The 16,854-nt window shown below is 42.2% G+C and overlaps 2 protein-coding genes across 2 annotated transcripts in view; one reads left to right on the top strand and one right to left on the bottom strand.

The window, feature by feature from the left end:
- tmem163a (transmembrane protein 163a) overlaps nt 1-16,854 on the bottom strand; it is a 261,821-nt gene that overhangs the window by 38,351 nt on the left and 206,616 nt on the right. The window contains exon 6 of the mRNA XM_059966281.1: nt 15,339-15,435. Within this exon, the coding sequence (XP_059822264.1) occupies nt 15,339-15,435 (97 nt within the window). The remainder of the gene's footprint in view (nt 1-15,338; nt 15,436-16,854) is intronic.
- The window catches only part of LOC132392440 (uncharacterized), a 490,427-nt gene that overhangs the window by 307,888 nt on the left and 165,685 nt on the right, over nt 1-16,854 (top strand). The window lies entirely within an intron of this gene.

Here is a 16,854-nt window from a genome sequence, read left to right as displayed (position 1 = left end):
GTAAAACCACAAATTCCATGAAATATGTAGGTACTAATAAATCTGATTCTGAACCCGTTTTTGAAAGTCTATAAATAATTTATAACATCACTAATAGCAATTATAATGTATCAAAACATCTCAAGTAGCTTCAGTTAATTAGTAAATGACAATTGATAATTAACTTGTAATTGATGCAGGTCAGTCAACCCAGTCCCAGAACTGAAGGGCTAACTATCTACAGCTGCTTCGTCATCTTATTGACTTCATCATAGATCAGAGGTCAGTATATACACTTCATCATATGTCAGAGGAAGGTATAAACTCTGCATCATAGGTCAGGGGTCAGTATATACAGTTCATCATAGGTCAGGGGTCAGTATATACAGTTCATCATAGGTCAGAGGTATGTATATAAAGTCAGAAGACTATAAGATATAGAACCAGAATTAGGTCATTTGGCCCATTGAATCTGCTCCACCATTTCATCATGGTTGATCACACTTTCATCCAGCCCTAATCTCCTACATTTCCCCACATGTTTTCATGTCCCAAAAAATAAAGAATCTATCAACCTATAATATACATAAAGACTTGGCCTCCACAGCTGCCTATGGCAATGAATTCCTCAGATTCACCACCCACTGGCTGAAGAAATTCTTCCTCATCTCCATTCTACAAGGAAACCCCTCTATTCTGAGGCTGTGTCCCCTTGTCTTAAACTCTGCCACCATAGGAAACATCTTCTCCACATCCATTCAATCAAGGCCTTTCACCATACGATAGGTTTCAATTAGGTCACCCCTCATTCTTCTAAGTTCCAGTGAATACAGGCCCAGAACCATCAAACATTCTTCAAATGACAAGCCATTTAATCCCAGAATCATTTTCGTGAACTTCCTTTGAACCCTCTCCAGTATCAGCAGATCCTTTCTAAGATAGGGGTCCAAAACTGCATACAATATTCAAAGTGAGGCCTCACCAGTGTCAACATTACATCCTTGCTTTTACATTCTAGTCCTCCTGAAATGAATGCTAACACTTCATTTGCCTTTTTCACCATAGACTCGACCTGCAAATTAAACTTTAGAGAATCCTGCATAAGGAATCCCAAATCCCTTTGTGCCTCAGACTTGTGTATTTTCTCTTCATTTAGAAACCAGTCAAATCTTTAATTTCTTCTAACAAAGTGCATGACCACAGACGTCCTGAAATAATATTCCATCTGACACTTCTTTGCCCATTCTCCTAATCTGTCTAAGCTCTTCTGTAGCCTCTATTATTCCTCAGAACTACTGCCCCTCCACCTATCTTTGTATCATTTGCAAACTTTGGAACAAAGCCATCAATTCCAGCATCTATATCATTAACATATAGCATAAAAAGAATCAGTCCCAATACAGACCCCTGTGGAACATCATTCGTCACCGGCAGCCAATCAGAAAAGGCTCCCTTTGTTCCCACTCTTTGCCTCCTGCCAATCAGCCACTGCTTTATCCATGCTTGAATCTTTCTTGTAATACCTTGGCTCACAGTTTGTTAAACAGCCGCATGTGTGCCACCTTGTCAAAAGCCTTCTGAAATTCCAAGTACTCAACATCAACTAATTCTCCTTTGTCTATCCTGCTGATTAATTCCTCAAAGAATTCCAATAAATTTGCCAGTCAAGGCTTTCCCTTGAGAAAACCATGCTGACTACAGTCTATTTTATAATGTGCTTCCAAGTACCTTGAGTCCTCATCCTTAACAATCAACTGCAACATCTTCCCACCCACTGAGGTCAGACTAACTGGCCTATAGTTTCTTCTGCCTCTCTTCTTCCTTGAGCAGTGGAGTGACATTCACAGTCTTCTGGAACCATTATAGAATCTAGTGATTTGTGAAAGATCATTACCAAAACCTCCACAATCTCTTCAACTGTCTCTTTCAGTTCAGGAGAGGGGTACACCTCCTGGTCAAGAAGATCTAGGTATGTACTTTCAGAACTTTCAGTCTTCCCAAGAACCTTCTCTCTAGTAATGGTAACTTCACATACTTCCCTGACACCTAGAACTTCCACCATTTTGCTACTGTCTTCCACAGCCAAGGCTGAAGCAAATTACTAATTCAATTCTTCTGCCATTTCCTTATCCCCTGCCACTATTTCTCCAGCATCATTTTCCAGCAATCCGATGTCCACTCCTGCCTCTCTTTTACACTTCATGTATCTGAAGAAACTTTTGGTATCCCCTTTAATATTATTGCCAGCTATTCCATCCTTCCTTCTTAATGACCTTTTCAGTTGCCTTCTGTTGGTTTTTAAAAGCTCCCTAATCCACTAACTTTCCACTATTTTTGCTCTATTATATGCCTTCTCTTTGGCTTTTACATTGGCTTTGACTTCTCTTGTTAGTCATGATTGTGTCATCTTTCCTTTAAAATACTTCTTCCTCTTTGGATGTATATATCCTGTAACTTCCAAATTGCTTCCAGAAATTCCTACCATTGCTGCACTGCCATCATCCCTGCCAGTGTCCTTTTCTAATCAATTCTAGTCAACTCCTCTCTCATGTCTCTGTAATACTCTTTACTCCACTGAAGTACTGATACATCTGACTTTAGCTTCTCCTTCTGACATTTCAGGGTGAATTCCATCATATTATGATCATTTTCTCAAGGGTTCATTTTCCTTAAGCTCTCTAATCAATTCCTGTTCATTGCACAGCACGCAATCCAGAATAGCGGATCCTCTAGTGGGCTCAACCATGAGCTGCTCTAAAAAGCCATCTTGGAAACAGTCTAGAAAACTTCCCCTCTTGGAATCCCCAGCAACCTGATTTTCCCAATCTACATCCATGTTAAAATCCCCTGACTATTAGAACCATAGAACATTACAGCACAGAAACAGGCCCCATGGCCCTTCTTGGCAGTGCCGAACCATTTTTCTGCCTAGTCCCAGTGACCTGCACCTGGACCATATCTCTCCATACACCTCTCAACTATTGTAACATAGTCCTTTTGGCATGCATTTTCTATCTCCTGTTGTAATTTGTAGACCACACTTTTACTGCTGTTTGGGGATTTGTATACAACTCCCATCAGGGTCTTTTTACCCTTGTGGTTCCTTACAAGTTCAAGTTGCTTTTATTGTCATTTTGACCATAAACTGCTGGTACAGTACACAGTAAAAACGAAACAATGTTCCTCCAGGAACATATCCAGGATCCTGACCCAGGATCCAGGACATGAAACAACACAAAACTACACTAGACTATGTGAGACAGCTCAAGGCTACACTAGACTATATAAAACAACATAAAAACTGCACTAGACTACAGACCTCTGTAGTCTTTGCTCTGTCCACAGTGTTTCAACCCTTCCGACCCTATGTCACCTCTTTTAATGATTTAATTTAATCTTTTACCAGCTGAGTCATGCCACCCCTCTGCTTTCCTGCCTATCCTTTTGATACAATGTCCATAATTAGACATTACATTCCCAGCTATAATCTTCATTCAGCCATGATTAAGTGATGCCCACAACATCATACTTGCCAATCTATAACTGTGCTACAAGTTGATTGACCTTATTGTGTGCATTCAGATACAACACCTTCAGTTCTGTATTCACCTTTTTGATTTTGTCCACCTTTTACATTGCAACTCATCCTGTTAACTGCAATTTTGTTCAATCATCACTTTCTCCTTGCTTGGAGTTTCTCTACACATTGTTTCTGTTTGTAAACCAACTACCTCAACTTCAGTACTATCACACCAGTTCCCACCCACCCACCAGATTAGCTTAAACCTACCCGAACAACTCAAGCCCACCTGCCTGTAAGGATATCGGACACCATCAGGTTCAGGAGTAACACATACCATTTGTACAGGTCATGCATTCTCCAGAAGAGATCCCAATGATCCATAAATCTGACCCTCTGCCCCCCTGCACCAGTTCCACACACTCAACCTGCCAAATCATCCTACCCTTACCCTCACTGGCGCATGGCACAGGCAGTAATCCAAACCTACCCTGAAAGTCCTGTTTTTCAGCTTTCTGTCTAGAACCATAGAACACTACAGCACAGTACAGGCCCTTCAGCCCTCCATGTTGTGCTGACCCATATAATCCTTTTAAAAAAGTACTAAACCCACACTACCCCATAACTCTCCATTTGTATTTCATCCATGTGCCTGTCCAAGAGGCTCTTAAATACCCTTAATGTTTTAACCTCCACCACCATCCCTGGCAAGTCATTCCAGGCACTCACAACCCTCTGTGTAAAAAACTTGGACCCTGATGTCTTCCCTAAACTTCCCTCCCTTAATTTTGTACAGATGCCTTCTGGTGTTTGCTATTGTTGCCCTGGGAAACAGGTACTGACTATCCACTCTATCTATGCCTCTCATAATCTTGCAGACCTTGATCAAGTCCCCTCTCATTCTTCTACACTCCAAAGAGAAATGTCCCAGCTCTGCTAACCTTGCTTAATATGACTTGTTCTCCAAACCAGGCAAAATCCTGGTAAATCTCCTCTGCACCCTCTCCATTGCTTCCACATCCTTCCTATAAAGAGGTGACCAGAATTGAACACAATACTCTAAGTGCAGTCTCACCAGAGATTTGTAGAGTTGCAACATGACCTCTACTCTTGAACTCAATCCCCCTGTTAATGAAACCCAGCATCCCATAGGCCTTCTTAGCTACCCTATCAACCTGCGCAGTGACCTTGAGGGATGTATGGATTTGAACCCCAAGGTCCCTTTGTTCATCCACACTCTTAAGTAACTGACCATTAATCCTGTACTCAGTCTTCTGGTTTGTCCTTCCAAAATGCATCACCTAACGCTTGTCCAGATTGAACTCCATCTGCCATTTTTCTGCCCAACTCTGCCAACTCTGCAGCCTGTCTATATCTTCTTGTAACTTTCGACAGCCCACAGTTCCATCCACAACTCCTCAAATCTTCATGTCATCCGCAAACTTACTCACCTATCCTTCCGCCTCTACATCCAGGTCATTTATAAAAATCACAAATAGCAGGGGTCCCAGTTCAGATCCCTGCCGCACTCCACTAGTCACTGACCTCCAGGCAGAATACTTTCCTTCCACAACTACCCTCTGCTTTCTTCCTTTAAGCCAATTTTTTATCCAAACAGCCAAGGTTCCACTTATCCCATGTCTCATGACTCTCTGGATGAGTCTCGCACGAGGGACCTTGTCAAATGTTTTGCTAAAGTCCATGTAGACCACATCCACTGCCCTACCTTCATCAATTTCTTTTGTTACCTCTTCAAGAAACTCAATCAGGTTCGTGAGGCACAATCTTCCCTTCACAAAACCATGTTGACTATCCATTAGTAGACTGTACTTCTCCAAATGCTCGTAGATCCTATCCTTAAGAATCCTTTCCAGTAGTTTGCATACCACTGGCGTAAGACTCACTGGTCTATAGTTCCCAGGTTTCTCCCTATTATTTTTTTTAAACAAGGGAACTACATTTGCCATTCTCCAATTCTCTGGCACTTCTCCTGCAGCCAAAGAGAATTCAAAGATCATGACTAATGCTCCTGTGATCTCTTCTCACAATTCCCACAACAACCTGGGGTGTATCGTATCTGGCCCTGAGGATTTATCAATCTGAATTTTTTTAAGAAAATCCAGCACTTCTTCTTCCTTAATCTCCATATTGTCCAGCACACAGGCCCGCTCTACTTCGACCTCATCCTGATCAAGATCCTTTTCACTTATGAATACTGAAGCAAAGTATTCATTTAGGATCTCCCCAACCTCTTCCACTTCCAGGCACGTGTTGTCCTCTTTATCCTTTAGTGGTCTCACCTTCATTCTCGTCATCCTCCTATTCTTCACATACCCATAGAACGCCTTGGGGTTCTCCTTAATCCTACATGCCAAGACCTTCTTATGCCCCCTTTGAGCTCTCCTAAGTCCTTTCTTTAGCTCCTTCCTGGCTATCCTATATTTCTCATAGGCCCCTCCTACTTCCTGCTTCTTATATCTAACATATGCTTCCTTTTTCCTCTTGATGAGTTGCTTCACATGTTTTGTCAGCCACGGTTCTCTTTTCCTACCATTTTTTCCTTGCCTCAGTGGGGCAAACCTATCCTGAACCCAGCTCAAGTGGTCCCAAAACTTCTCCCACATTACTTCTGTGCTTTCCCCTTTGAACATCTGTTTCCAACTTACTCTCGCTAGTTCCTGCCTCATCCCTTCAAAGTTAGCCCTTCCCCAGTGTGGTGAACTACATATACCTGTCTGGACACACCCCCTGCTGACTGCTCCTGTGGCTCCTCCCACTGACCCCTGTATAAAGGCGATCGAGGCCTGAGCCCGTCCTCTCAGTCTCCAGGATGTAGTATGGTGGTCACTCACTGCTTGTTCCTTCTTCTAGTCAATAAAAGCCAATATCTCGCCTTTACGTCTCAGAGTGAGTTATTGATGGTGCATCACCCAGTTAAGCACTTTACCATTTCATCTGATTTTATCCCTTTCCATAGCTATGCTGAAGCTAAGGGAGTTGTGGTCACTCTCACTAAAATGCTCCCCCACCAAGAGGTCTGTCACTTGACCAGGTTTGTTACCCAGAACTAGATCCAGTATAGCCTCTCCTCTCGTCAGCCAGTCCACATACTGTGTCAGGAATCCTTCTTGAACACACCTGACAAATTCAGCCCCATCTATCCCCCTTGCACTCAGGAGGTGCCAGTCAATATGAGGGAAGTTGAAATCACCCATAACTGCTACCGTATTTCCTGCACCATTCTAAAATCTGCCTGCTTATCTGCTCCTCAGTGTCCCGAGGGCTATTTGGGGGCCTATAGACTACTCCCAGCACAGTGATTGATCCCTTCCTATTTCAGACTTCCACCCAGACTGACTCCGTGGACACTCCTTCTGCAGCGTCCTCCCTTTCTACAGCCGTGATACTATCCCTGACCAGCAATACCACTCCCCCGCCTTTTCTACCTCCCATCCTATTCCTTTTAAAACACCTGAATCCAGGGACCTGTATCACCCAATCCTACCCTTCCTCCAACCAAGTTTCAGTAATGGCTACAACACAGTAGTTCCACGTACTAATCCATGCTCTAAGTTCATCCTCCTTATTCATAATACTACTAGCATTGAAAAAGACACATTTCAACCCCTTTAACTGGCTACAATTATGTTCTGTCCCCTGCCTGTCCTTTCTTATCAACTCAGAACTCTTAGCATCATGCCCTTGTCCTTCTACCTTAATCCCTGCACTCACATTCTGATTCCCACCCCTCAGTCAAACTAGTTTAAACCCTCCCCAACAGCTCTATCAAACCTACCCACCAGGATATTGGTCACCCGTCCTTTTTGTACAGGTCACACCTGCCCGAAAAGAGGTCCCAATGAAATCTGAATCCCTGCCCCCTGCTCCAATCCCTCAGCCACGCATTTATCCTCCACCTCATTCTATTCCTATTCTCACTGTCACGTGGCACAGGCAGTAATCCTGAGATTACTACCTTTGAGGTCCTGCTTTTCAACTTCCTTCCTAACTCCCTGTAGTCTTTTTTCAGGACCTCTTCCCTTTTCCTACCTATTTCATTGGTACCAATATGCACCACGATCTCTGGCTGTTCACCCTCCCTCCCACCGCAGGATATCTTGGACGCAATCAGAAACATCCTGGACCCTGGCACCTGGGAGGCAAACTACCATCTGAGTTTCTTTCCTGCGTCCACAGAATCACCTTCTGAACCCCTGACTATCGGGTCCCCTATCACTACTGCCTTCCTCTTCCTTTCCCTACCCTTGTGAACCACAGGGCCAGAGTCTGTTGCCAGGTAGACTGTCCCCCTCAACAGTACTCAAACAGGAGTACTTATTGTCAAGGGGTACAGCCACAGGGGTACTCTCTAGTACCTGACTCTTCTCCTTCCCCCTCCTGACTGTGACCCACTTGTCTGTCTCCCGTGGCCCTGGAGTAACCACCTGTCTGTAACTCCTCTCTGTTACCTCCTCACTCTCCCTGACCAGACGAAGGTCATCGAGCTGCATCTCCAGTTCCCTAACATAGTCCCTTAGGAGTTGCATCTCGATGCACCTAGTGCAGATGTGGCCGTCCAGGATGCCGGGAGACTCCAGGACCTCCTACATCTGACACCGACCACAGAAAACTGGCCTCACACACATACTTCCTCCTTTTGCAATCAACAACTGCCTCACCTCGTCCCGTTACCGCCAAAGCCTATGGAGCCAAAGCCCTTTTACACTGCTGCCCAGCTCCCTAAAGTCTCTCATGACCTTCTCACCTTGTCTAACTATGTCGTTGGTGCTAATATGCACCAATACCTCTGGCTGCTCACCCTCGCCCTTGAGAGTACCATGGACCGAATCTGAGACATCCCTGATCCTGGCACCAGTGAAGCAATTTACCATCCGGGAGTCTCTACTGCACCCATACAACCTCACCTCTGTTCCTCTGACTATGAAATCTCCCATCAACACTGCACTTCTCTTCACCTCTCTTCTCCTCTGAGCTGGAGCACCAAACTCAATGCCAGAGACCCTGTCACTGTGGCTCCCCTGGTAGGTCATTCCCCTCAACAGTATCTAAAGTCACATACTTATTGTTGTGTCTGTGAAACTACATATTAATTAAATAAAAGCATGCATGTGGGAGATTGCTTCATCTGGTGTATTCACTTGCAGCGAGAGTCTATGCATTTATTTATGCATAGCAACAGTCCATACGTAGTGCTAACTGGAGTTATTGGTATAAAAGAAATAGATCCAAACATTACACTTCCTACCCCTTTAGATTAATACAACATAAAGCAGTATACATACAAAACATTGTATTTCCCTTCCATTGCCCAAAAAACCATAAGATATAGGAGCAGAATTAGGCCATTCAGCCCATTAAGTCTGTTCCACCATTCTATCATGGCTGATCCTGGATCCCACTCAACCCCATATACCTGCCTTATCGCTACATCCTTTGAGGCCCTGACAGATCAAAAAACTATCAACTTCCACCTTAAATATACCCACTGACTTGGCTTCCACTGCAGTCTGTGGCAGAGTATTCCACAGATTCACTACTCTCTTGCTAAAGGAATTCCTCCCTATCTCTGTTCTAAAGGGTATCCTCTCAATTATGAGGCTGTGTCCTCTAGTTCTGGATACCCCCACCACAGGAAACATCTTGTCCATGTACACCCTATCTAGTCTTTTCAACATACGGTAAGTTTCAATGAGAGTCCTCCAGCATTCTTCTAAATTCCAGTGAGTACAGGCCCAAAGCTGCCAAATGCTCCTCGTATGTTAACCCCTTCATTCCTGGAATCATCCTTGTGAAGTCCTCTGGACTCTCTCCAGTGACAACATATCCTTTATATTCCAAATAAGCAAGCTTTCACAATAACAGTCCACAACTACCTTCACTGTACTAAAGGTTCAGTCTTCTGGGTGGCACTCTGTTTCTTTCAGGACAGTGACTTTGGACCTGTGGAGTAGCATCAGGTTTGGCAGTATCTTGTCAAAGACAATGTTCTCATTGTGCCTCTGGACCTATGGAGTAGCATCAGGTTTGGCAGTATCTTGTCAAAGACGATGTTCTCGGTGTCACGGTGCTATCAGTGATATGATCAACACTGAGAGGTAAGTCCAGACACCGTAATGTGTCCATTTTGTTGGATGCCATCGACTCCAGTATGTTCTTCCACTGTCTGTCTGCCCACTGCTAGTTCCCCTCCCCCCACCATTCCCTCCACATCAGAGTGGGGATGTTTGGAAATCTCTTCATCAATTATAGGGTAGCACATACCATACTCCCATTTCCTCATCTTCTGAGTCCGTACCACATTCGGTGGTTAAGTTCCTTCCAGGCCTTTCCACTGCGTGTCCTTCTGTTCTCCCACATCAATGCAGAGTCCTCCTATTTGGTGTAGGGTCCATGTCGGGCTCTGGGTCAATATGTACCTCTTGTCCCAGAGGTAGAAGGTGGTTCTGATGGAGAATCTATCCCATCTTCTTGTTTCACTTGGAAAACTGGTAGGTGTGCATCTGACTCTCCACTATGTAAGGCCTAGCCACCCAGTGGTCAGCCAACTTATCCTTCCCTGGTAGCCCCAGATTCCTTATGAACACTGTCTCCAGGCATCATTTGGGAGAACCTAATCTTTTGATCATATCTCCTCTTGTTTCCTTGATTCTGCTTGGTAGTAGAGACCTCTGCGAGATCATAGCCCTTTGCAATTTCCTCCTCATGTCAGGTCTTCTATCGCAAATCTTCTCCACCAGTCCCAAAACAAAGGTCAGCAGGCAATCTTGCTTCATGCCCAAACATTAAATAATATGGTGAGTTTCCAGTAGCTTAAGTCTGTGCACATTTGCCAACAGTGGAAGACGTGACAAGCCATCAGTGTTGCAGTATTGTTTGGTACCCTTGAACTCTATTTCATAAGAGTGGGCTCCGAAGAACAGTGCCCAACTTTGTAACACAGTAGCCTACGTTACTGGAAACCCTTCCTGGGATTGAAAATGGACTCAGGCACTGGTGATATGTCACTAGCTTGAATTTTTGTCCATAGAGATAGTAGTGGAACTTCTTCATTCCTCATACTAGACTAAGGGCTTCTTGGTCGATTTATGTGTAGTTGCATGCTGCATTCGTTCGTCAGTGATCTTGAAACAAACGCAATCGGGTGTTCAGATCCATCTTTCATAATGTGTGACAAAACGGCCCGAGTGCCATTGCATGCCAGTCTGATGGACAGCGATGGGCCATAATGGGTGAGCAGCTCATCGCTTTGTTTTCTTGAATGCTTTTTCACGTTTCTGACCATTCCCACTTTGCTGCTGTCTGCAACAGTGCGTTCAATAGATGCAGCATTGTAGCAATGTTTGGGAGAAACCGGTGGTAGTAGTTTACAAAACCCAAGTGTGACCCGAGTTGTGACACATTTTCTGGTTTGGGTCCCTGTAGCACTCCTTCAATCTTTCAGCTTTTTGAGCATCTTCTCCCTTGTAAAACTAATCACACTCACTTCTCTTTCCTCACAGCCTTCAATATTTGGCACGCTGTTAGTATCTTCCTCAGTGAAGACTGATGCAACATACTCATTTAGTTCATCAGCCATCTCCTTGTCCCCCATTATTATTTCTCTGGCTTCATTTTCTAGTGGTTCTGTATCCACTCTCATCGCTTATATTTTTTTTTACAAACTTGAAAAAGCTTTTACCATCTACTTTGATATTGTTTGCTGATTTGTTTTCATATTTCATCTTTTCCTTCCTGATGATTCTTTTAGTTGCAATTTGTAGGTTTTTAAAAGCTTCCCAATTCTCTATTTTTGCTGTACGCATAAGAACATAAGAAATAGGAGCAGGAGTAAGGCATCTGACCCATCAAGCCTGCCCCACCATTCAATAAGATCATGGCTGATCTGTCTGTAAACTCAGCTCCATCTACCTGCCTTTTCCCCATAACCCTTAATTCCCCTGCTATGTAAAAATCTATCTAACTCTATCTTAAATATATTTAGTGAAGAAGCCTCAACTGTTTCCCTGGGCAGAGAATTCCACAGATTCACCACTCTCTGGGAAAAACAATTTCTCCTCATCTCCGTCCTAAATCTTCTCCCCTGAATCTTGAGGCAATGTCCCCTAGTTCTATTCTCACCCACCAATGGAAACAACTTTCCTACTTCTACCTTATCTATCCCTTTCAAAATTTTGTATGGTTCTATAAGATCCCCTCTCATTCTTCTGAACTCCAGAGAGTGTAGTCACAGGTGACTCAATCTCTCCTCATAGATTAACCCCTTCATCCCTGGAATCAACCTGGTGAACCTCCTCTGCACTGCCTCCAAAACCCAGTATATCCTTCCTCAAGTATGGAGACCAGATCTGCACACAGTACTCCAGGTGTGGCCTCACCAGTACCCTGTATAGTTGCAGCATGACCTCCCTGCTCTTGAATTCACTGCTCTAGGAATGAAGGCCAACATTCTGTTTGCCTTCTTAGTAACCTGTTGTACCTGCAAGCCAACTTTTTGCAGTTCATGAACAAGCACTCCCAAGTCCCTCTGCAAACCTTGACACTGGGAATGTAAGTACTCCAGATTATCACCGGCATGTGTAGTGAAATTGGTTAACTTAGCAGCAGCAGTTCAATACATTACATAATATTGAAGAAAATAAATAAATTAATTAATAAATCAATTACTGCATATGTATATTGGAGATTAAGAATCATGCAAGAACAGAAATAATATATATTTCAATGTCCATTTAGGAATTGGACGGCAGAGGGGTAGAAGCTGTTCCTGAATGCTGAGAGTCTGCCTTACACACACGCGATGTACAACACCTGCCAAATTATGAGAAGGTCAATGTCAACCAGACCCATGAGAGAGCCTGCAAATGTCACAAAGCCATGTGGTCACCTTGCCATTTTTTGAGGAGGATTGCGAGGTTGACTACACTTAGAGCACCTTGGTGGAGCTACAACTGCATTCAGGTTGGCCCAGTATGAATAACATACCGTGGTCACAATGAATCAGCTGAGTTTTTACAGAATCCTGACAGTTGTGTATCATATTACTAGAATGATGTTTGAAATATCCAAATTCCAAAAGTCATCATGATAGGATTTGAAATGATGTCTCCGAATATCAAATCTCAGCCTCTGCATTTATTAGTCTGATAATCCACTGTGGCACACTTTAGCTTTCAATGTACATTTTACACAATATTTTCTAATAATTTTATCCTTTTGGTGTTATATAATTTAAAACCTAGTGTAGGCTTGCAATAATTTCAGTTAGAAACATTTTATTATTGCTGTTTAATATTGACTATACTTATTATTTTTCCTCCTATTTCTCCTCTGCAAGAGTTTCCTAAATTGGTTTCACTAATTTTGTTTGAGAATGACTGGCAACACACACAGATAAAAGACAATCCTTTTCTAAATTTGATAGTCACATCCTAGCTCCAACCAGGACTAATAATATCTGGCTTCAGTTGACACTGGTGAATCTTAGCAACTTCTGGCTGGTGGCTAATGAAATAAGGAAAACCACCAAATACTTTGTTAATCACTCTTTTTCTGGCAAACAATCATCGCAAGCAATAGTCTGTAACTTCCCTTTGGACTTGGAGGATATTCAATGAGTCAGAACCAAGGTGAGGCATCAAGCCTGTTGCGAAGAAAACCCAAGGTTCAATTGACATAAGTATTCGGCCAAATTGGAAAGGTCCTGTTCAGGCCAAATTGAAGCAGCAGGGTCCAGGCTGCAGAGAGCATATTGAAGAGACAGACTCGATGTTTGGACGATGATTTAAGCACCAGGCCAAATCAATGCAGTGAGGTCCAGGCCTCAGTGTAACAAAGCAACTGAACCCAGTTTTCATGATGATTTAGGAACCGGGCTGAATCAGAAGGGTTGGTTACAGGCCGAATCAAGATGATGGGGTCTAGGCCTCAGGGCATATCGAAGTGACTGAATTCAATGTTTGGAAAGAGGTTTATGCGGAGGGCTAAATTAGAAAGGTTGGGTACCGAGGTGGTGGGCTCCAGGCCCCAGAGCGTATCAAAGCAGTTGAACCCAATGTTTGGAAGATGATTTAGGCACTAGGCCAGATTGAATAGGTCAAGGAATTGGGGCCTGGGGTGAGGATTAGGCTGGTTCAGCTTGCTGCTCCACATCAGTTACTCAGCTCTGCACTGAACTAAGGGTCTGTGGACAAACTCTTTGTGAACTTCAGCTCAGAACACTATTTGCCTACGTTTATTATTTATCCGATTTGTTTTTTTCTCAGCACATTGGGGATTAATGGTAATCTTTTCTATTTTTTTGGGGTTTCTTTGTTTCATGACTGCCTGTTGGGAGATGAATTTCAAGGTTGTGTAATGCATAGATACTTTGATAATAAATGTACTTTGAACTTTCAGAGATTACAGATAACAGCACAACAAACCATGTGAATCAATTTCTTTGGCTAAGGTCAAGTCAACCTTTTCACAACTGAATGAGTCCACATGTTATTGACAGTCACATGAGGAAACACTATTCCTGACACGTTATTCCTGCTCGGCTATAGTGACATTTTCCACCTGACAACTGTGTTGTTCAAAGGTAGTTAGGACAGACTGAACTCCAGGCAAATAGCAGATAGAAATAGCTTCTTTTTGTTTGACCATAAGATTGGAATGCAATCTGAACCCAACACAGCCAAGGTCAATCCAAACCTGGCCCAAACACTTGTTATAAACACAAGAGATCACGCAGATGCTGGAAATCCGGAGCCACACATACAAAATGCTGAAGGAATTCAGCAGGTCAGGCATCATCTATGGAAAGGAAGAGTCTTGGCCCAAAACATTGCCAGTCTTGTTTAATTTGGTGGAAAGCCAGACTCTGCTTTCCTGTATGTTAAAATCACACAAACGCCTTCCCAACATTGAAAACAATTCATTAATGATGAATAACAACTTAAAAATAAATATAAGACAAACTGTTTTGTGAGCCTCTTATTTTCATTGGCAATCTTTTTTCTGTTGGAGTCTTAAATTTTCAGAACTCGAGACTTCAATTGAAAAGAGGATTTAACAAATGATCCAATTGAAAAAGTATTTTAGGGCCAATGGAACTCTATTAACCAATTGAGAATTCTCATTTAGACTGTTGATAACACTAGACAACTCAGAAGGAGCAATCAGAAACAACTGATTCTTCAGAATAAAATGCATCTCTGCTGCAATACCATAGGTCAGACAACTAAACTCTATCATGTGGTTTTCTGATCTGCATTCCCATTAAATTAAGCCCTTATAAAAGAGTTTCACAAATAAGCCCTTTAAACTGTACTCAATTCAAATGGAATTTAATTTTTGGAAAAAAAAAGATCATCTTACAGTACAGCTGTGTGGTTTGAAAAAGAATGAAATGTGACAGATTTATAGATCCCTTGGATATTAACATCTTGGATTTGAGAATAAGTTATCCTTTGATTGTTAATTAAATACTGCACGTAAGTTCATAACATGATATGATCTACAGACAAAGAATTCAAAAAGTTTAATAATAGTTTTGTTTCTTTTAAAAGATATAATATCTGGTTAACCTTCACAGTGGGTGTTACCCAAATTAATAAGCAAGCCATTGTAACAAGCTTGTGCTAATGAAACACCTTTTAGATGTTTACTCTTAAACTATGGTTAAAATATTTAATACAACTCCATAAATAGAAACATATTCAATAAATATTTTTCAAATTGCAAATGATTAAAAGCTTGAAATAATTCTTGATACTGTGTGACTATTCATGGCAGATCAGATTGAGTAACAGCAGTATAAGAGAAACTCTCAGCTTACCACTTCTGGCAGCAACTTTGAAGCAAGGTCATGAATGGCTTTGCCAATAATGCAGACAGTTGATACAAGAAATATAACACCCAAGATGACACAAGCTCTGTGGAAGAGAAATTTGCATTGAAATTATAAACCTTATAAAAATGACACTAGTAAAGACTGTTCAAATTTACATTTGATTTTACTCTAGGGCAGGAAATGAGTATTAGGTTCCTTTAGGCCTTTTAGAGGTTGATTATGAATTTTAACCTAGGATTATGTTAATAGCAAACATTAATATGAACAAAAAGCAATCTTCAAATAAACAAGATACTTCATATGTAAGATCCCTCTGTACTTTAAGGACATTGAAAGTAATCATTCTGGTGTAGGATACTCAGGTTTTGAACTAATTGGAGATCACATAGGAAATACAATAGATGAATATTAATGTTAATTGGCCCACATTAAAACTCCCAGAATGGCCATTGTGCCACTTAGTGCATAGTTAAAGACATATTTGTTCCGTCAAACAACATTTGTCATGTTTGTACATTGAGAGAGCATCCCTCAATACTATGTCTGGCGATTTGTGCTCAAAAGCTTTTAGATCATCCACAGGTGTTGGAATATTCAACAGTGACTTGTAAGTCCCATTATAAATAATTAATACTGTGAAGTTACGAGGAATGTTGACGAGGGTAAGGCAGTGGATGTAGTCTATATGGACTTCAGCAAAGCCTTTGACAAAGTTCCACATGGAAGGTTAGTTAAGAAGGTTCAGTCGTTAGGTATTAATGCTGGAGTAATAAAATGGATTCAACAGTGGCTAGATGGGAGATGCCAGAGAGTAGTGGTGGATAATTGTTTATCGGGATGGAGGCCGGTGACTAGTGGGGTGCCTCAGGGATCTGTTTTGGGCCCAATGTTGTTTGTAATATACATAAATGATCTGGATGATGGGGTGGTAAATTGGATTAGTAAGTATGCCGATGATACTAAGGTAGGAGGTGTTGTGGATAATGAGGTGGATTTTCAAAGCTTGCAGGGAGATTTATGCCGGTTAGAAGAATGGGCTGAACGTTGGCAGATGGAGTTTAATGCTGAGAAGTGTGAGGTTCTACATTTTGGCAGGAATAATCCAAATAGAACATACAGAGTAAATGGTAGGGCATTGAGGAATGCAGAGGAACAGAGAGATCTAGGAATAACTGTGCATAGTTCCCTGAAAGTGGAGTCTCATGTAGATAGGGTGGTGAAGAGGGCTTTTGGAACGCTGGCCTTTATAAATCAAAGCATTGAGTACAGAAGTTGGGATGTAATGCTAAAGTTGTACAAGGCATTGGTAAGGCCAAATTTGGAATATTGTGTGCAGTTCTGGTCACCGAATTATAGGAAAGATATCAATAAATTAGAGAGAGTGCAGAGACGATTTACTAGGATGTTACCTGGGTTTCAGCAATTAAGTTACAGAGAAAGGTTGAACAAGTTAGGTCTCTATTCATTGGAGCGTAGAAGGTTGAGGGGGGATTTGATCGAG

This window comes from Hypanus sabinus, chromosome 4, assembly GCF_030144855.1.
Source record: "Hypanus sabinus isolate sHypSab1 chromosome 4, sHypSab1.hap1, whole genome shotgun sequence".
NCBI classification, from domain to species: Eukaryota; Metazoa; Chordata; class Chondrichthyes; order Myliobatiformes; family Dasyatidae; genus Hypanus; species Hypanus sabinus.
This window is presented reverse-complemented; position numbering and strand designations above follow the sequence as displayed.